Source organism: Chenopodium album, chromosome 11 (assembly GCF_948465745.1).
Source record: "Chenopodium album chromosome 11, dcCheAlbu1.1, whole genome shotgun sequence".
Taxonomy (NCBI): domain Eukaryota; kingdom Viridiplantae; phylum Streptophyta; class Magnoliopsida; order Caryophyllales; family Amaranthaceae; genus Chenopodium; species Chenopodium album.
In genome coordinates, this window is record NC_137844.1 from 2,343,845 (window position 1) to 2,365,692 (window position 21,848).

Here is a 21,848-nt window from a genome sequence, read left to right on the forward strand (position 1 = left end):
TAAATATTGATAATATCAAACAATTTTCAGTTAATCATTTATAACTATTACTCTAATTCATATCCACAAAGTAAAACATTTGATTAAAAATGAAATTATAGTTAGTATTTAAATAAAAAATATATATCAAGTATTAACATACTAAAGTCAACAACTAAAAGATCGGCTGTAACATCCCAATAATTCTCTCTTTAAACCTGGGAGTAACCTGAACAATATTCAAGAGAATTACTGGCGTGCTACCGCCACGTGTTCAAACGTTAAGGCTATATCAGAAATTAGCAGCGGAAAACTAAATCAGTTATAAATAAGTTTCAAAACCAATAACCAAAACTAAATTAAATCTTACAACTTGGAACCATTAAGGCCCTTATTCAAAACCCAATTTAGTTAAAATAGTATAAAATGAAATTGAGTTTGATGAATTCAAAAGTAAATAGCAAAATAAATAGTGAAAAGTAATCAACACTCCACTCAAAATCCCACAACCTTGATGCGAATGCTGAATGTGTAAGAACCTGTGGTTAATCTGCTCCCCAATATTACAAGTGTAAAAATTGGATCGTCACAGGGTCATTGAAAGGCAAAGGCCGTGACCAAAGAAAGACACACACAAAAGCACGCAATCAGCAAAGCTAAGTACATACAAGCTGCGAAATAATTTAAGAAATACCTAACATGCTACTAATAATCAAACATATGCATCATTAAATAATAAACTCAACACATGACTCAACTATCCAATTTATTAAGACTTCACTAGTTAATAGTAGCTAACTCATTTCAATTTACTCATTGGATTTAGCAATAGATAAGGTTGTCCAACCCATGTCCCATTTGAAACATCAATAAAGAAAAACCCCATGCCTCCTTTCGGAAACATCAGTAAACATCCAACGACTCCGTGATCGTAGTTAGCATGAGATCTCACCTAACTCCTAGTTTTAAGAAAAATATTTGAAATAAGAGACTCATAGATCAGACGGCCTCGAGAAAAGTACACGGCTAATACCCCATGTACCCCAACCCCTGATTGTCATTACTCCAGATGTGCACCAATCCAGAGTTTTATTGCTCATCCATCTTGCACTTTACGTGATTTACAGGTTTAAACTTGGTGATGACTCATATGCATAACAATACAAACATTCCAAACACAATTAAATCAAGCAAGGCAAGTTTCCGATTTCATTTCTTGATTTATTAGTGACAAAACAACATTTATTATTTATTCCTTTACTACCTCGGTGTATAAACACCTTGAGTGCGTAAGGCACCCCAAATTCTTAACCTTGTCTTATAAGACTTGAATCTTTCCTTTACTCATCCTATTTCATTAATCATGAATGAGTAATAAATAAATCATTTCACCAATCACATACCTTTTCCTCTAAGCGCACCTTGCATAATTAGAGCATAACCAATAATTGCAATAAGGAATAGTGCACATCAAATGAAATTCACAATGTATAACCAAACAATTTAACCCATTCATCCCTATACATGATACTAGGTTCTCGATCCGTCCTTAAACATGCACCTAAAAGCAAGGTTTTGTAATTTGTACGTACCTTGAATAAACGAATTGGTATGCCACTTTACTATCTAGAAATCACCTTCAATAAACTCCTCTCCTAAACCAAACAATAACATCTCAATCAATACCCAATTAATCAAATTTACAGCAATACTAACTTACTTTAAAACCTTCAAAATCCAAATCAAACAACACTTTAAAACCTTCCCTTTAGTTAAAATTAAAGGCTTATATATAGTTCTTTAAATTTTCTTCATAAAAACCTTAAAAAATACTCTTATACATGAAATTACAGCAAGTTTAAAGTTTAATAAAAATCTGAAAATTATTTAAAAACCCCTAATATACTCTCCCTTTTTAATGGGTGATTAACCCTCTTTATAAAACATCAAAAGTAGTACTTAGAAACTATTTCCAGCACTTTAGATTAAATAAAAAAAACCCTTCAAAACTTTATCAACACATTACTTTAATACTCAATTAAAAGTCTCCTAGGAAATAATCACTTCCTAAAAAAAACAACAATTAATATTACTAACCCACGTAATTTCCAACAATATAATATGATGAAAAACCTCTTAAAACTTCAATAAAACATATATTTATGCTTAATTAACTTTAAACATAATTAATTTTATTAATCAAACTCAAGGATAAAATTTTAAGCATAAAAAACTTCGTTAAAAATCAAAAACTGCCCGAAAATCATATTTAGAGGCTGAATTTGGCCACGAGAGGGTGGTGCTCACTGCCAAAATAGTGAGTCTTTCTTAAAACGTTGTTTACACATGGAAAACACTACTTTTTTATCAAATCGGATGAGTTCAGAACCTGATCGGGATTAAAACGGGATTATATTAACGAACGGAAATCTAAAAATTAAAACAAGAATTTACGTGTTCAAAATAATCTGGAATTAAGTTAAAGTAATCATTAGTTATAATCACCAAAATTTCAAAACATCATTACTATAAAATCCCTAAATCAATTGTTCGTAAAAACCCTGAAATCGTGATTTTCAATAATTAAAAACCCTAGGTTATAAAATTTACAAAATCTGAAAATTATGACATTTATAAAATCTGAAATTATAAAGTTTAATCATCAGAATACAATTTGATACTAATTAAATTAATTTCAAACAATAAAATCAAAACCACAAATTAATAAAATAAAGGAGAAAGAAAATAAGACTAACCTTTTTGTGTGGGAAATTTTTGGGGATTCATGGTGTATTTATAGAGTAGGGAGTGTAGGGTTAAATTTGGGCTTATAAAAATGTGGGCTTATAAAAATGTGGGCTTAAGTTATGGGATAGAGCTTAAGTTATGGGTTTTGGAATGGATTATTCCAATAAGAGTATGTAGGAATAATTTACATTGCCCAATAATTAATAAACGTTTGGTCCAAAATATATTTTACTTTTATAAAACTTTATACTTAAAATACTTTAACCCTTTAAAATATTTAATTAAAATACTTGAGCCCTTAACAATACATTTTATTAATACTTAAATACTTTATAAAAAATACATAAAAATACGGGGTATTACATCGGCACATATCAATTTACCACGTATATATCTTTGCACTACAAATCAAATAGAGTAAGCAAATACTCATTCTCCTACCAATATATATATATATATATATATATATATATATATATATATATATATATATATATATATATATATATTTGGTGTGGAAACTGAAAGAGCCACAAAGGCAAGTATTGTAAGGTCTGTAACACAATTTTGATCTAAGTCTTGAATATCGTCCTTCAAGACTTTAATCAATTAAACTCGTTAATCATCTACAATCTCCTTTCAATTTGGGACAATCCTCCCTACTTTAAAACTATCATTATTATAGAGTACGTAGAAGAACTATTCCAAATTTCCAAGATTTCCAACTTATGACGTAGTGAAGTGGTGAATTTCTTGATTGTCGAATACTCAAATATATTCAAATTATGCACAATTACGTCTCTTAAAATATCCTCGCTCTCTCTCTGTTTTTTTTTTTTTTTCCCTTCTATTTTTGATTTCTTTTTAGTTGATTAATTTTTTATTTATATTAGAGAAATTGAAAACCATACACCACAAAGCTCACCACATTATTTTTTCCTTCTATTTTTGGATTCCTCATCCTTCTAATTTCTAAATTGATTAATTTTTGTCATTTTATTTTTGTTTTTCTCATCCTATATATATATATATATATATATATATATATATATATATATATATATATATATTTCATCCTATAGAGTTGATTAATTTCTTCCATTTTTTTTTTCCAACTTTTTTTTTAAAAAAATTTATTTAAATGAGAATTGATTGTTAAATAAAATCCCAAAACATATAAAAACCCAGAAACACTATACTCCACATAAAAATGGCGACATGTTTGAGCAACACCACCCCAAAACTCACCACCACCTTCTCTTCATCATCTTCCTCTAAAACCCTTCAATCTCTCTGCAAACGCTTTCCTCGCCCTAATTTCCTTTCTCTCTCCTCTTCTTCTCACTCTCTCTCTTCATCTTCTCGCGTTTCTCCCAAAACCCTACACTTTCTCTCTCCTCAACGCCACCTTCTTCTCCGCCGCAATTTCTCCGTTCGAGCTGAATCATCGTCAACTTTTTCTTCCGATAATGACGCGCAATACGATTTTGACCTCTTTACCATTGGCGCTGGTAGCGGCGGCGTAAGAGCTTCGCGTTTTGCTTCGCAATTTGGTGCTTCGGTTGCTGTTTGTGAGCTTCCTTTTAGTACTATTTCGTCTGAGACTGCTGGTGGTGTTGGTGGAACGTAATGTCCTTATCTCTTGTTTGTTAATTGAGGTTTAATTAGTTAATTTATGGTATGATTTGTTATTGTTGTTTGTTATTTTGGTAATTGTGGTCTTTTGAATGTTCTGTTATAAAAAATGATGATGATATTGATTCGAAATGCAGGAGAAATCACGCGTTAAAGTTTTTACTTTTAGCTCATATGATTGTGTTTTTACTATAGTGATTATTTTGGTGATTGTTGTCTTTTGTTTTTTATGATAATGATATTAATTTCGGAATGCATGATAAAATCACGTGTCAAAGTTTCTAATTTTAGCTCTTGTAGGTAGAATGTTTGATGGATTTTAGTTATTGTTGTTGATTACTATGTCAGATTGAGTAGAATTTGTTATATACATCCGGGTGCACCGTACTTTGCTCATCATTTGATGATTAAATGAAAAACAATCAAAATGAGTACAAAATATCATGGGTATACGGTACACCCGGGTGTATATAACAATCTAGCTGTGTTAGGTTTTAGTTGATGTCTACGTAGAATGGTAGTGATGGTCTGGAGGGTCTGGAGCCATTGAGAAGGATGATTATGCTAGGTTAGGCTCTCAAAAGGCTCAAAGAAAGAGGTGTGACTGTGTGGCCCGTGTGGGTAAGCATGACTTGAATTAGAAAAGCTCTAATCTGAGCTCGACTTGATCATAAGGGACCCGAAACTTGAAATTCCAAACAAACTTGCAACTCTCAACTAGAATCATAGCTTTGCTTGAGTTTGAATTACTCAAATTGCTATATTGCTTAAGTTTGTAGCTAGGCTTGGAAACCACTTTTGTGGTTGTTTCAGAAACTTTTGTCTGATGTTTGTCTTTTGTAACTTTTTGCAGCTGTGTACTTCGAGGATGTGTGCCAAAGAAGCTCCTTGTTTATTCTTCTAAATATTCTCATGAATTCGAGGAGAGTCATGGGTTCGGGTGGAGTTATGATGCTGAACCCAAGCATGATTGGGCCACCTTGATTGCTAATAAGAATGCTGAACTTCAACGCCTCACAGGCATCTACAAGAATATCCTGAATAATTCAGGTGTCACGCTAATTGAAGGTCGTGGAAAGGTTTGATGATTATGCTATGATGGTAGTTTAAACTTAGTAAGGTGCTTCTTTATATTGACATCTCACCGGCATAACATCATGTTTTATCATTGAAAGCAGATTGTTGATCCTCACACAGTTGATGTGGATGGAAAACGTTATTCAGCGAGACACATTTTGATTTCTGTGGGGGGCCGCCCATTTATTCCTGATATTCCCGGCAGTGAGTATGCTATTGATTCTGATGCTGCTCTTGATCTCCCGGAAAAGCCCAAGAAAATTGCAATTATTGGAGGTGGATACATTAGTTTGGAATTTGCTGGCATCTTTAATGGTTTGGGAAGTGATGTTCATGTTTTCATTCGTCAAAAGAAGATTCTGAGAGGCTTTGATGAGGAGGTGGTGTTACGCCTATGATGCACACATTTTTTAGCTTCTGGCTACTTTCATATCAGATATGGGATTGTGTTTTAATTACATATATTGCTTTGCAGATCAGAGATTTTCTTGCTGACCAGATGGCCTTGAGAGAAATTGAGTTCCACACAGAAGAGTCTCCTCAAGCTATCACAAAGTCTGCAGATGGAACTTTGTCATTGAAAACCAACAAGGAAACTGTTGATGGTTTCTCCCACGTCATGTTTGCAACAGGGAGAAGACCAAATACTAAGGTCATCCTTTCTTCTCTTGTTGCATACAGTGTCTTTTACCCGTTATATTAGTTTTTAATAATTATTACTGAAAGATTCACCAATTATGTTTTAACTTTGTAATTGCCTGTGGAATGTGGATACTGCATTACTCATGTGAGCTCTTATGTAAACTGCAGAACTTGGGGTTGGAAGCTTTGGGGGTAAAGATGGATAAGAATGGTGCCATAGAGGTAACATCTTGAATGTCAATGGTGTTTCTAACCCTTAAACAATGCTCTTGCGTGTTTCTCATTGTAGTGTTGCTGCAGGTCAATGAGTATTCTCAGTCATCAGTTCCTTCTATATGGGCAGTGGGTGATGTAACTGATAGAGTGAATTTGACTCCTGTTGCTTTGATGGAGGGAGGAGCATTAGCAAAGACTCTGTTTGCTAATGAGCCAACAAAACCTGATTACCGGTAATTTTGTTATTTGTAAACAGATGGTAGTAATGCAATTTTTATTCATACTGTGAACTCCTTTTTGCTGTTATTTATATGTATTCTATTGGTCTTAATTGTTATGTAATGGACTCAAAGAACAGCAGATTTTACTCAACAATTGCACAAAAAAAATAAGAGATTAAGTCAAACTTTGATTAATATTGCTGAAAGGTTTCGTACAAAATCGGTAGTTTAGCCTGTTACCACTCTCCACTAGTGACTTTAGGTCACTACTCTCCTAGTAACTTGAGGTCATAATTCTCCTAAAATTCACTCACAAATCTGCCTGCCTCTTCCTTTCCCCTTACCAATCAATCAATCAATCAATCAAAGCCTTAATCCCAAAAGTGGGGTCGGCTAACATGAACCAAATTTGATTATTCCGTGTAGTCATCAACATAAATCTTTCTCCTCCATCCCTTACGATCCAAAACTTCATCCTCACGTAAATCCATGCACTTCATATCCTTCCTCACTCCTTCCAACCAAGTCATCTTTGGTCTCCCTCTTCCTCGTTTAATCCCTCCATGGTCCCACTCTTCCACTCTTCGCACCGGTGCACCCTCGGGTCTCCGTCTTACATGTCCAAACCAACGCAGACGATTTTCCCTTAATTTATCTACAATGCCCGCCACACCTACTTTCTTGCGAATAACCTCATTTCTGATTCTATCTCTTAAAGTGTTTCCACACATCCACCTTAACATGCGCATTTCCGTAACCTCCATCTTTTTAATATGCTCTTTCTTAGAAGCCCAACATTCTGTACCATAGAGCAACACTGGTCTTATGGCAGTCCTGTAGAATTTTCCCTTCAACTTTAAGGGAATGCTGCGGTCGCATAGCACTCCCGTGGCCGCTCTCCATTTAAGCCACCCTGACTTAATCCTGTGGGTCACGTCTTGATCAATGTCACCATTCTTCTGGATGATCGACCCTAGGTACTTAAAACATTCACTCATGGTCAAATCCTTTCCATCCAAACTCACCACTTCATTGCTTGTCCCCCTCTGAGTGCCAAAACGACATACCAAATATTCAGTCTTACTCCGACTTAGCTTAAACCCTCTAGATTCCAACCTTTGCCTCCATTGCTCCAACTTGACATTAACCCCATCCTTAGTCTCATCCACCAAAACGATATCATCTGCGAACAGCATACACCATGGAACCTCATCTTGAATTGGTCTAGTTAATTCGTCTAGAACCGTTGCAAAAAGAAAAGGGCTTAATGCAGACCCTTGATGCAATCCGATTGTAATAGGGAAATCTTTTGTCAACCCTCCGCATGTCCTCACATTTGTTGACACATCCCGATACATATCCTTAACTAGGTCTACATACCTTCGTGGGATACCTTTCTTCAACATTGCCCACCAAAGTATCTCTCTTGGCACCTTGTCATATGCCTTCTCTAAATCAATAAAGACCATATGAAGATCTTTCTTCTTTACCCTATAAAACTCCATCATTTGTCTTATCAAATGGATTGCCTCCATAGTAGATCTCCCAGGCATAAAACCAAATTGGTTATCTGAAATGCTTGTGCATGCCCTCAACCTTTGTTCAATCACCCTTTCCCACAACTTCATAGTATGGCTCATAAGCTTAATTCCTCGATAGTTAGAACAATCTTGAGCGTCTCCTTTGTTTTTATAAACCGGGACCAAGGTGCTCTTCCTCCAATCTTGTGGGATCCTTGTAGCCGTCCATATCTTGTTGAAAAGGTTTGTTAACCAATCAATACCAATCTTACCCAAACACCTCCACACCTCTATCGGTACCCCATCAGGGCCAACCGCCTTCTTAGGTTTCATCTTCCTCAGTGCAATCTCCACCTCTACTCTCCTAATTTATAATAAAACTAAAGACTATTAACATAGTAATACTATACTACCTGTTATGCCCCTCCTTAGGTTAGTTTATTACATAATTATCTGCCTTCTAGCAAAAAGGAGATATTGTGAGGAAAAAATCTCAGAAATAAGGTAGTCAGAGACAATGGAAAACCTCCTTTGATCATAAGATCCATTTTAAGCTGGTGACACTTGACCCATTTTATCTCCATATAAAGACTTTTCAACTATTCATATGCAATAGCTGACTCGTGAGGCTACTGTAGCCGATTGTGGGGAAGGAAAGATGGGAACCTCAACCAAATTCCGTACTAACTTAGGCCATTCTCATGTTCCCAAGCTCTTCCATGTTGCTGGAGCCTAGTTGGGCCATTTTGATCATTAAATGCATAGAAAAAGGATCACTCTCACCTTTGGAAGCCCAACTTAAATTATGAATACTTTGCATGACCTAGACCACTAAAGGTCAGATAGAAGACCCTTACACTTAACTACTTAAGGTTGTGAAATGGCCTGTGCTACTTTTGGAAGACTATTAGAGTTGATCATGTCTGGAAGACCTCTATAGACACTTTTGAATAAGATACGAGGCTATAGATGCAAACAAGCTGGCATATGAAATTGTATGATATATCCTTTTGATCAGCCAATTTTAGTGGGAGAGCTGGCACTATAGTTTTGGCCTACCAAAATGGATGTTGTCCATGCCAATGAGTCCACTCTAGTTGCTGAAATCTAGATAATAAGTAGCAGTACTAGGAAAGCTCACACCCACCAATTCATTATCAATTAGTGGCAAACTTTTTACAATTGGAAGGAGACCTGTATTATACGTAATTGATTTAGTACCATACTACCATGTATTTGTCTCGTCTAGTTTTATAAGCAATCCCATTCGTAAAGCACTGACTCTGCCATGTAGATCATAAGGGTCTTACATGGCATAGCCTGTGCTTTATGAATAGGCTTGCTTACAAAAATTTGTAGACCATTTGTGACTTTAGCCCTTGATTGATTTATAGGCTACATCTTATATCCACTTTTGCATGAGAAAGCCCTCTCCAAGTCCTACCTGGTGAACTCTTTGGCAAATCTTGTCATAAATTAGATCATGATTCAAGCTGTCTCATGTTTTTTTGATCATAAGTCCTGCCTGGTGAACTCTTTGGGAAATCTTGTCATAAATTAGATCATGATTCAAGCTGTCTCATGTTTTTTTGATCATAAATTATTTTATTTTTCCAATTGACACTTCAAGCTGTCACATTTTTTTGGCCGATTTAGGAAAGTTAATTAATTGGTTGATGGCTTGAAGCATACAATAGATGTCTAGTTGGCGAATGTTATTCTTAAGGCTGTGCCTCACATATTTTAGATCGTTAATGACCCTGAGGAAAACCTCTCAACGTATCTGATATTTTGACTGATCCTTTAAATCGAATTATGATTATTGAATTTCTTTTCTTTCCTTTTTCTATGTCTTTGAGCTGAGTGGTCGAGCAGGTAGTTATTATCTCAATTTGTGGTTTTCACTTGTCACAAATTGTGAAATTTATAGCAACTTGTGACAGATGTTTCTGTTTACCTTTGTGCAGAGCTATACCATCTGCTGTGTTTTCTCAGCCACCCCTCGGCCAAGTTGGCCTCACAGAGGAGCAAGTGAGAACTTTACCTACCTCTAGATTGTTTGTAATTGTTGATTAGTTTACTTAAAAAAATGTTGGGTTTTACAGGCCATAGAAACATACGGTGATGTGGATGTTTACTCTGCAAATTTTAGGCCTTTAAAGGCCACATTATCTGGTCTTCCAGATCGTGTTTACATGAAACTTATAGTCTGCGCAAAGACTGACAAAGTCGTTGGGTTGCACATGTGTGGAGATGATGCACCAGAAATAGTTCAGGTTTATGCACAACCTGTCTTGAGGCTATGTTGTGATACAATTATGTAAGCAGCTGTTATTTGACTGAAATTTATGAAATCTCAGGGGTTTGCAGTTGCAGTGAAAGCTGGCTTGACAAAGGCAGACTTTGATTCAACAATTGGAATTCATCCCACAGCAGCAGAAGAGTTTGTCACAATGAGGACGCCTACACGCCAAATTCGCAGTGGATTGCCAAAGGTTAGAAACTTGGTTTGCAATTATGGTAATAATTTACTAATAGAACTCGTAGAAGTCATAACATTGTATTATGCTATGAACATTCTGTTATACCATCAGGACACTATTATCTTAAGACTCCTAGTTTTTTTTTTTTTTTTTCCACCATGTGAGAATAATTAGTGCGATACTGTAAACCATGTGTATTGTACCGTTGTATGTAGTATATCTTGATAATATATCAATTCTCTTTTCAAATAGAGCTCTGATACCCTCCCTGTTCAATGTTCAGGGTAAAAAGGATTCCGAGTCTAAAGCTGCTGCAGGAGTTTAAGCTTGTGCACAGGCTGCATTGGGAATCAGAATTAAAACACTTACCAAGGTACACCATACACAAACATCCATGTATTTTTTCATGCTGATTTCGTATACCCATGTTGCTTTGTGAAGAATGGAAATATAGAAGTTAAGCATTCTAGTCTAACTCTATTGCAATCTGATACCTCTTGCTATCTAGGCTCTTCAGTTAATGCCTCCAATTTTCCAAATCAGAAACATTTTTTGCTTCCTTCAAAATAACATTTTTCTTCCAGTGGTTTTGTGTAATGAACATTCAGTTTTTTGGATTGATTTATTTGTACAGCTGAGTTAAAGAAGTTTTGTAACCTTAGCTAATGATCTGCATGTAAATTTACCAAATTCTATGCATAGCATGCTTTGTGAGAAGCTATACATGCTAGCTGTTTTTGTTGTAAAGAAAATGCTGATTCTTTTGGAACATCTTGTTTGGACACTACGACCCCATTGCCAATGTGAACTTTAACGAAGTTGAAACTTGAAGAAGAATACATAATGTTATTTGTGTAATGGACTAATGGCTACTTTGCTTTGAATTTTTCTAGTTCTGTGAGAAAAGACAACCTTTGAATGGAAGAACTTTAGACAATAATCCTGAACAGATGGACAAGAATTTTGTACCTGGGATAGAATGAACATACTGATGCATCTTCTTGTCATCTTCTTGCACCTACATTTTCTTTAAGTTTAACATTTGGTGTTCCCGTCGTTTTAGTCCTGTAACATTTCATATCTTTGCAACAGTAACTAGATTCTCGCTGTGATGAATCTTCCATGTCAATTTTGCCTCCAGAGGGTGATTCATCCTCCTGATCATGAACAATGGAGCTTTTATGCTTACAAAAGCCGAAGACTTCAACCAGAACTTGAAAATCTTCATGGTAATGGAGTTTATTTTGTTGTAATTATGAACAATGTGCATATAATTGCAATTGTGCTTACTGAAGGCTCTGATTGTTCTGTTGTATACCTCGTTGTCCCTTGTCCTTTACCGATTTGATACTGTACATTGTGATTTGTTGGGATCTTGATTGATTTTTGTTTTTGCACCATTTTCCTTCTTCCGTTATTTTGAAGTAGGACTGCATTTGTATTTCTTCATTCGGAAATATGTTTCCAGATTTTGACAAAGCAATAATTTATGAGTTGTTTAGATTGTTTAGTCTCTTTCAGCCTTAATTGTGTTAATAAAGTACCTTATCTTTCTGTCCCATTTTAGTTGTCAATTTCATCTTTTTTGGATGTTTCAAACAAGTACTTGTTTGTCGATTATTTCCCAAAAAAGGGAATATGACCAATACGTAGTACTCCATATTATAAGAATAAACTAACTACAAATACAAACATTATATATGGTACACACTTTGTACTTGGTTTACAAATAGAGATAATGATTTTGAGATTTACAATCAGGAAATGGAGCTTTGGCTTATGCACACTTAGTACATGAGAGTATCTTTTAGAAGGGGTGTATGAAGTGTTATAGGGTTTGTGATGTAGACAAGATTCGATCCCAAATCAAGGTTATAGGAAGAATATTAGTGTGCAAGTCCGAGCTGTCTAAGGTGATGATGAGTATAATCAGGATGATCGTCTAGAACTGGCCGCTCTTCCTGGATCCAACGGCCATCCTTACTCCTAACCATCCCTCGATTTTGATCCTGTCTCCAGCAAGGAGGGATCTGATAGTGATCTTTCAAAAAATCACATGATTTATTCACTAATGCTATGTCTCTTCCCATTGTTAGATGGAATCTTTTCCCTTTTCCATGATACCTGCATTACAATATAGAATCATACAAAATCAAAATAGATTCAACATGGTAGTATTGTTTTATGGCATATTGAGTGACGGGCTAAATTACTAATGCTGAATATTTAATTCATGAAATTATTTTTCTTTTCCATATCCTTTCTTCCATTGCATTAAATAATCTCCTTGAGAAAATACTTCCCTGGTATTATATTTTTCTTTCCTTTAAATAAAAAATAAATTAATCATGATACACTTTAAAATATATAGTTTATCTATGACGTAAGGAATTAGTATTATATGATTATTCATCCATGCATTATAGGGAAATAATAATATACAAATAATACTACCTCGTTAACTTTTAATTGCAATTTTGGGGTATTATTTGTGAGATATAAAATATTCAAAGTTGTAACTAAAAGTTAACGGAGATAGTAAAAAGATATAAATGAAAAAAATCGAGAATATAATAAGATTACTAACCCGTCAAGTAGATGTAAGTGAGCCTCCAAATTGTGGGCACAAGCTGGGTCGTTGGTGTCTTTAAGAAATAGAGAATTCTTGTGATTCAAAGCAAGCTCAACCCCTACATGACAATAACTCCAAGGCGACCATTGCGCAAATTTTAAACACTCCGGATGTAAACTTTCATTGATTACTAATCCTGGTGCCTTAGGAACCATATCATGCACGTTCACCACCCTAAGCACTTTCACCCCTAGCCCCTCCAACCTCTGCTTAAACCTCAGGTTCCCGACACGTGGACCCGAGAATGAGAACACCGATATGGGTCTAGCCTGGTTGTTTGATCCAATGTGGATGCCTGTCTCGGCTATGTCATAAGCACTCAAAATAGCTAGGGCACTCCCTAAGCTATGACCTGTTATTGTTATACTCACTTCTTCATTGTGGTACAACTCTAATAGACGTTTCACCTCGGTTAAGATTTGTTCACGGGCCGAGAACTTACAATACTTGCAATCCGGGACCTTATCGGTGTATAGGTCCAAGAACCCGGACTCGGCCTTGACATTATGGTCTGGACATGGGATCTTCTCGTCGGAGACGGGCCTAAGGAAGTCCATTAGATCATGGACCCACTCACGCCGGGTTACGGTGCCCCTCCAATTAATACTGATATCTCTACGGCCCAATTTCTTGGACATTTCATCGTTGGATACCGCGACATACCCGATCCAATTAGCGTTCTTGGACCAAACCTTGGGCCATCTTGAGTGCCTAAATAAGTTTGGTAGGTTAATATTGGATGTAGCATACAAGTATCTTGTTACATCATACCCATAATCTTCCATTTCAAGACCCTTGAAGAACAAGTGCCTTGGATACCTACAACTTCCACAATACTTTGAGAATGGATCAAAATCAAAGCCATCATAGCAGGCTTGGGCCATCTCGCCGTATCGGATAAGCTCGGCCCGTAATAGAGAATCCATTGGATCAAGAAGCCCAACCCAATCATCTTCTCCATGGATCTCCTTCCAACGATCCACTAACTCGTTTTCGGCCCTTTCCTTCATTATAGGCCCATACTCATTCCATCCATACTCTACTCCTGTTTCTCTCCAAGGCTCTTCAATCACTCTAGATGATGTCAATGCATCACTTGATAAAACTTGTACTTCTGATGAGGTCGGTTTAATGGTAAGAGCTCCCACCTTCGAATTTTCAAAAAGGTGATTTCGCGTTGTAAATGTTATGGGAAACGGATTTTCGGATTTAAGGGAAAGATTATGGTTTGTGGTGAAGGGGAGAGCTTGCATATTTGAGAGAGAAATGGCCATTTTATTTTGATTTAGAGGGAAGCTAAGAAATAGTCTAAGGAAGATAATATTGGTGATGATGCTACATATATAGGGATAATAAAGAGGCTAGTGGGATACGTGAAGTCCTTACAATAATACAAAGCATGGGTCAACCCAACCCAATTATTAAAATAAATACATCAAAGCATAGACTAATTAATTAACCATTCTAGCTAGCATATCTTTTCTGTACATTCAATGATATGATAGGATTTTTTTATTTTATTTTTTTTCACATTGCTATGAAGATATATCTACTTGCATATATACTATGTGCATCTCATTATAGTTATCCATGGGTCGATCAATAATACAATAACCTAGTTTGACGTTAATAAAAAATGTGACTATTTTTATTACAGGAAAATGCGACTTTATTTAGAGCATTATGGTGGTATACTGTCAATACTATATAGATTTTTGATAGAGTATAGGTATTTTATATGATTGTGATGTAATCTTATTCGTTCTCGTGAAAAGAATTTCCTAATATTTAATTTTTTCTACCTTTTCAATAAAAAAAAAAAAAAAAAAAAAAAAAAAAAAAAAAAAAACAATAATGTAGTCATACTCGTGGTGAAGTTTGAGATAGAAGGGATTATACTCAAGGGACTCAAAATGATTAAGTCTAACAAATTTAGCCAATTTATCAAGTATCGTGATTCATGCAACTGGAACTTTACATTAATCTATATGCTATTGGAGTTTGAGTATTATATATTCTTGGGGGTGGGGCATACATTAGTTGTTTGTATATTTTAAAGGACTAATAAATTAAAGTAGTTCTTTAATCTCCACTGTCCGTTAGTAGACAAGGCCACGTTAGCTAAATGAATTTAATTAAATAAAGGTTGTTAGGCTGTAATAGTACAAATGCACCATTTTCTTTTGTCCATATCTGATCTTAAATCCAATACTTTAACAAGGAGATAATATCAATGATAAGTGATTTTTATTTGCCGTTGTGCAATATATTGTTCTACGTTTTATAGATAAGATTAGAAAGTGTTATGTAGTTGATGAATAAAAGAAATATAATTGTTATTTTTAGCTAAGCTAAAAAGGATATGTTAAATTGCATATAAGATAGGGTTAGAACTTAGAAGTATGGATGTGTGACATTGTTTAATTGATAGACTAATTTAGCGTGAGATCGAACTTAGATGGACTATTAATGTGGGCCTAGGTTAATATTTATGTATGTAAGACGACTAGTGTATACCTTTGATTTCGTTGTGCTAGTTTTCTCGTGTGATCTTGTTTCAGTAATGGTATATATCAGTGTTGATCAACCAACACTCCTTTTGTGTTCGTGTGTGATGGACATAGCCACGAAGGTGACAACAACCTTTGTTCGCCTAGGGGCTATGAATACAAATAGTAGAATTTATTTATGAGGATTAATAGCTATATATAAGGACATTCTAGAGATTTTCGTGGAATTGTGGATTAGTCCAAAGATGAATTGAAGATCAAGACATTAGGTGATGAATCCAGTTGATGTTGATATGCATGTAAAGGGAACTGCAACTTAATTATTAAAGGAGTATAGTGGAGGAAGTACGTGGACCAAAAGCATGAAATACATGCATAAATTATACAGTATAAAAAAATATAAGTATGTGATTATTATTTTTAAGCATAATCGGGCCTATTCTTTTCAGATTATTTTCAGTTTAATTCAGTTCAGTTCACTTCTTAATTTCATTCTCTCATAAAATATTCAGTTCAACTCAGTTCAGTCAATCGGAACAGGTCCTTAATCTTTTTATACACAATAAAACTTCACAATGGCACAAGAGTTTATTGAGACGTACCGACGTACGCACGTATATATGCATGGAAATCGAAAAATACTCCCATGATTCATGCAAGTGGGAAATCGATTCACGTAAAATGTACAGCTACAAAGTACAATAATAACCTTTATTTTTATTTTGTTTTTTAGTGTTTAGAGAATATCAATTCGAGATAATAATGTAGCAATTGAAAATTTGAGACACAATAGTATATGTGTGATGAGTTGGCTAGTAGCTAGCTAATTAGCTAAAATATTAAAATAAAGTTATATGTAACTAAATGACAAAACAAGATCCTATATATTTTGTCCCAATACTTGATCTTGCAATATTGTTAAGATCTATATGACAGATAATTGGATAATTAATGTTAATGGTTTGCTGGTCTTTTGAGCAGCTACCAAACTTTGTTCTTCTTGAATCTTAATTTTTGTTTAAGAAATTTAATACTCCGTATTTAATTATTAAATAAGAACATATCGCATATAATTTTTAGCTTACAGATTTCTGTTTATATAATGTATAATTATATAGCATGTGAGTATCAAATTTTACATCCCAAATCTATTTTATTTATTATTGTAATACTCATGTCCTATTCATATTAAAGATTTGAATATACGTAAAATAATTTAAAAAAATATGTGGAAATAGGTGATGAATGGCTTAAGCAAAATGTATATAAAGTACTTCATAAGTGAAATGAAGTAATTTTAAAAGGTAGATGAGTATAGGATCACGTATTTATAAAAACCATAAATTTTGTAAAAGTTACAGTAATATAAAAATTCAGATAATTTAGTTAAGTTAAAGATTAAAAAGGGTTCACAATAAAGTTTATTTAATTTAATGAGCCTATATACTTCTATTATTATGTTCAAATTAATTGATTAATTAATATAAATCCAGGTGAGTGAAATTTAATTAGGTAAACATATAATGAGTAAATAATGACCTTAGCCCTGGTATGCGTAGAACTCTCACCCAATTTTGTAGACAAAATTAATGTGAACAAGTGATTATAATCACTCTATATAAAGTAAATAATTATTATTTAATACCCCTAAAGATGGAGTTTGACTTGACAAAGCCTAGTGTTGACCCTTATGAGGTTTTGATGACGATGTTAAGAATTGAGCAAACTTCCGTCTAATAAGGATTTTCTAGTGTTGTGCTATTTGCAGGATCAGTAAGCTCAGGGATTTGAAGTGGGAACTGAAACAGAGGAACTTTAGAAGATCCATGAGGATAAGTAAAGACAGAAGAAGAGTTCCAGAAATGGAACTTCACGAAGTTTCTTAACAGGAACTTCATAACGGGTTGTAACGACCTGGTTCTAGTGTAATGCTAGGGCAAACCTCATCAACCAAGGATCAGTGCAGAGCTCGAGATATCAACCGAAAAGATGGACTTCATAACTTCTAGTTGTATAAAAGATAAATTTGTTTATAGGTTGATGTAAGCATTGGTTGTTATGCATGGAACTTATTAGAAATCAGATAAAGCTTGGCAAGCTCATTAATTCGTAAAAGATAATTACAGTTTTTATGAAAAAGTATTTACTTGATTTTATCTTCTAAAATCTGGTTTAACTCGGTTTTATCTTTTTCATAAAAATTCTATCTTTTAATAAAACGAATTTGATCAAAATTGGTTTTCAGATAAACGAAATTAAATCTGTTTTGATTTCAGTTTTAAAATGATAAGATTAGATTTCTGTTTAAGCTTATCACATTTGCGAAATTCCTACTTTGTGGACTGAGGTACCTCTATAAATATAGAAGTATTTCAGTGAAGCAAAATGAGAGTTTAAGCGTGAAAACCACTTAGTGCTTAAGAGTAAGTTTGCCAAAGGTTTAAACTTTATCATTTTGAATTCGGGTTTCATGTGTAGCTTTCCATTTATGTGTTAGAGTCAGTCTTTGTGTTGTAATTAGTTTTGGGGTGAGATTGTGAATTCTCTACAAATTCACGTTTGAGTGTATGAGTTTGAATTCTCTAAAATTCAAGTGGTAGCTGTGAGTGCACAGTGAGTGAAAGGAATCTAAGAGGTGTCTTGGGTCACCTAGGAAACGTCTTGGGTTAAGGGAAAAGGCACCTAGGAAGTGTCTTAGGTCTGGTAGGAGGTGTCCTATCAAGTGGCAAGTGTTTGTGGTGGAACTTGCGAAGCAAGGTCTGTGTAATAGGTTGTACTAGGAGAGTTGCCTATTATAGTGGAGTTTGTTTGAAAGTCTCAAGAAGGACCGAGGTTTTACTTTCAGTTAGGCACTGGAAGGTTTCCTCGTAAATCTTGTTGTGTTCTTTAAGTTCCTTTTATGTTTTGTTTTTAATTTCCGCATAAGTTTCATGATTGGAACCTACTACTATTCACCCCCCTCTCGTAGTAGTTCATCTAAGCTAACACCTAGCTTTGTTTGTCCTTGGTTTTTCACTGATTTAAAATTTATGCATCATAAAATTGATTATATATGTTGTCATCTCATGTTGAGGTCATCTTAACTTTTATCTTTAATTTATGACTTTGATAAAGTCTTTGAGATTCTTGAATTGGACGGTTGACAACTCAATTTGACTGGAAATTTGGTTGCCATTTTAGGCTTTCTAATTATGTATGGTTTTTTAATGTCCTTTCTAAAGACCTTTGCCATTTCCACACACACATTCATATTTTTTCCGAGTAATTAATTATATTACTTTATTAATAGTATTAAATAGTAAAATTAATATTTTTTTTTTATTTATCAAATTTTTAGTTTCATTTATGTAATTTTTATTCTTATTTTATAATTTCTCAAAAAATATTTATTATATGTTAAATTAAAATTTTCAAAACTTATATTTACATTGTAGATATTATAAGAGTAATTGTGGTCATTTTATAATGTGAAAAAAATAAACCGATCATATTATATATCATTAAAATAATATAGTAGTAATTTTTCAAATGACCGTTGTAACATCATCTAAAAATTACCTAAAAATCCGCAATTTCAAAAGTGATGTATCTAATAAAAAAACAAAAAAAATACTCGTATAAATTACCAATTTAACTTGTTATATGAGGTAAATTTACCATTCAAATTTGTTGCAATGGTGATAGTAATAAAGAAGTACTCACACTATTCGAATTTTCCCTCAAAAAAAACTCATACTATTCGAATAATACTAGATAACCATTAGCTCGATCACAATAGATTGTTGAATCAAGTGGCCCAGCCCACATCCTCTTCACAAATCTCAACACAACTCCAAAAGGGCCGCAAAACTTTAAAATTGAATCAAAAGCATCATCAGAAGACTGGGCCGTAGATTGAAACTTCTGGATCCCAAAGCCCAATATACTCTTCCTCTCCATGTATGATGTATCTCTCCAACGTTGGCCCAAATACTTCTCTACTCTTTTCTTACACTGATTATGAGTTTCTCTCTCCAATGTTTAGTCACTTTACATGTCAACGCATAATTTGTTCTTCATGATGTTGTCTCATTGCGTTAGTGTTTAAGCAAGGTCAAGTCAAGACAATCAATAATGTGTTTGTGTGGATTGGGATTTGATTTGTAATTAATTTTACCTTGAAAATTTCCCCGGTAAATTGTATATGTATATTTAAAACAAATTCTAATAAATATTCGTGTATCAAATTAATACATATAACACATAGCATAACTTTTTCAAAATTTAAAGCTATGCATATGTAAACAACATATGGAGTAACATTTACAAGAAATAAATACGATTATTGATTAATTACCTAATCTCATTTAGTGTTTTTTTACTTAATAATTTCAACTACTTGAAATATCACCATCAAGACATCTAGCCATATGTGTAGGAGTTTATAGGTACTACGCAGCGGATATAACATATATGAATCATATTCAATAAAGTACCTAATCCCAAGAATCACATGCATAACACACAAGACACATAATCATACCTTTGAAGCGTGAATTCCACGAAGCTATTCGACAGGCAAATCAGGGAGAGAATAGAGCCCCAAGTGTTGCTCCTCTACTTAGTCCACGAGATTCGAACGAGCCGTCCACCAATACTAGATTGGTCGAGTGATTGAGGAAAACCGCGATCACCACCTTTTTGGACAACCGACCACCGCACGAACCACCACCACCACGAGACACCACCGCGCCTAGGAGGAGGAGAGAGCCGTGAGAGAGGGAGTATGAGAGGGGGGGTTGGTTTCGTGTTTGCTAATTAGGGTTTGATCTAAATGATCAGTTAATTCCTTCTTACGTGCAAACCTAGGCACCTAGTCTATTTATAATCTCATTATAATTAGACTAGGGCACGAAGCCCAATAGCCTCTCAAAGCCCCTACATGGCCGGCCACCTAGAGAGATGAGGCCCATGATGGGCCTCGTCCTCTAATGCTCGATCTAGCCCCTTTGTGTGACCTTATAGGATCCGTCCAATTGGGCTTTGGCCTATTTTACTAGTCCAAAGATCGTAAGTACCTCTAGCTATGGCAAAACGACGACCCAAATGTCCGGACTTAATTATCTCCATAATTTGATCCAATTATATATCTAGTAATTGCACACGACGAAGACATAACTCCTTCAATCTCCCACTTGTCTGAGACAAGGGTGCAATATTCAAATTCCTTAAGTCAATGTATATGTCGATTTGATAATATGATTGCATCACATGTCGAGATCATATTAATCTACAAATCGTTTCTTGAAATCTGAGTTAGAATTACAAAACCAAATGATTACTGAGTAATGCATTTGAACGCGGCCACGTTTTTTCTGAATTCTCCCTCTTCAAGCGGCCATGACACATTTCCTAATTTAATAGGTAGACTCTATCCAATCTTGTGGCAACAAGCCTCCCACTCAACTTCTGAAATAACCAGGAAACACCCTTTATAATCTCCAGTTACGGGAAGACGTTTGAATGTACCACAGTTATAACATCCATTGAATGAAATCAATGTTCCACTCATGTCAAAGGAATCCACTAATATATACGGAAGCTCTATACTTGAACTTCAAAGTAGGTCAATAGTTCAATCATGCATCATTCATGCATATCCAAGTGATTGATCGAGCATCACTATGCCCCTATAGCCCATGAAACCGAGCTATCCAATCAATCTTACATGCTAGTCCATTTATTGAAATCATTTATGTCCACTTTAATGATTTCGAACTAGGAACTTAAATAATATGTGGATTTTGTTCACCTGTGGGGTTTCATACACCAGGTCTCTATCTGATAGACAACCTGATGAGCCCATCAATCCATAATTATTTTGGACATTTTATTTAATTTCAAAACCATAATTAAATAAGAGAAATAATAATTTCTGTTTTAAACATAATTCTGCAAATTGATGTATTTTCTCATGTAATATGTTTCCACAAACATACACAACTTAAAATTACATAATTTGCTTCAATCCAAGACTTTAATATGACTTTCATACCTTTGTCTATGGAAGGGGTTTAGTGATTTCTCACTCATAATAAAACTTCGCAGAACGTGACCTTCCGCCGGTCAATGATCTCATAACTGAGGCGATATTTTATATCCATTTGTTTGGATTTGTAATGTGACCCTGGCTCCTTTGTTCTTGG

The 21,848-nt window shown here is 34.6% G+C and overlaps 2 protein-coding genes across 3 annotated transcripts; one reads left to right on the plus strand and one right to left on the minus strand.

Annotated features, from left to right (window-relative positions):
• The first annotated feature begins 3,872 nt into the window (after nt 1-3,872).
• Nucleotides 3,873-12,022, plus strand: LOC145567144 (glutathione reductase, chloroplastic-like). Of its 2 annotated transcripts, none has more exons than XM_081626378.1 (11): nt 3,873-4,353; nt 5,216-5,441; nt 5,541-5,819; nt 5,915-6,091; nt 6,250-6,303; nt 6,382-6,530; nt 10,006-10,069; nt 10,144-10,314; nt 10,399-10,533; nt 10,805-10,894; nt 11,614-12,022. In XM_081626378.1, the coding sequence occupies exons 1-10, from the start codon at nt 3,938-3,940 to the stop codon at nt 10,844-10,846; spliced, it is 1,713 nt and encodes a 570-aa protein (XP_081482504.1). In that variant the 5' UTR covers nt 3,873-3,937; the 3' UTR covers nt 10,847-10,894; nt 11,614-12,022. The 2 variants fall into 2 exon arrangements, with proteins under 2 accessions (XP_081482504.1, XP_081482505.1); XM_081626379.1 differs by lacking the exon at nt 11,614-12,022 and adding an exon at nt 11,415-11,607.
• A 257-nt stretch (nt 12,023-12,279) lies between these two features.
• Nucleotides 12,280-14,427, minus strand: LOC145568199 (phospholipase A1-Igamma2, chloroplastic-like). The gene is made up of 2 exons (XM_081627635.1): nt 13,109-14,427; nt 12,280-12,645 (listed from the first exon to the last, which is right to left on the minus strand). Exons 1-2 carry the CDS (start codon nt 14,425-14,427, stop codon nt 12,408-12,410), a joined length of 1,557 nt encoding a protein of 518 aa, XP_081483761.1. The 3' UTR covers nt 12,280-12,407.
• Nucleotides 14,428-21,848: the final 7,421 nt, after the last annotated feature.

Excerpts from the sequence above, each read along its gene's own strand:
- LOC145567144 (XM_081626378.1), top strand. The coding sequence starts at position 3,938 with ATGGCGACATGTTTGAGCAACACCACCCCAAAACTCACCACCACCTTC. Across the intron at positions 4,354-5,215 it reads GCTGGTGGTGTTGGTGGAAC|CTGTGTACTTCGAGGATGTG; the intron begins GTAATGTCCTTA and ends AACTTTTTGCAG. Across the intron at positions 10,070-10,143 it reads TTGGCCTCACAGAGGAGCAA|GCCATAGAAACATACGGTGA; the intron begins GTGAGAACTTTA and ends TGGGTTTTACAG.
- LOC145568199 (XM_081627635.1), bottom strand. The coding sequence starts at position 14,427 with ATGGCCATTTCTCTCTCAAATATGCAAGCTCTCCCCTTCACCACAAAC. Across the intron at positions 12,646-13,108 it reads CACTTACATCTACTTGACGG|GTATCATGGAAAAGGGAAAA; the intron begins GTTAGTAATCTT and ends ATTGTAATGCAG.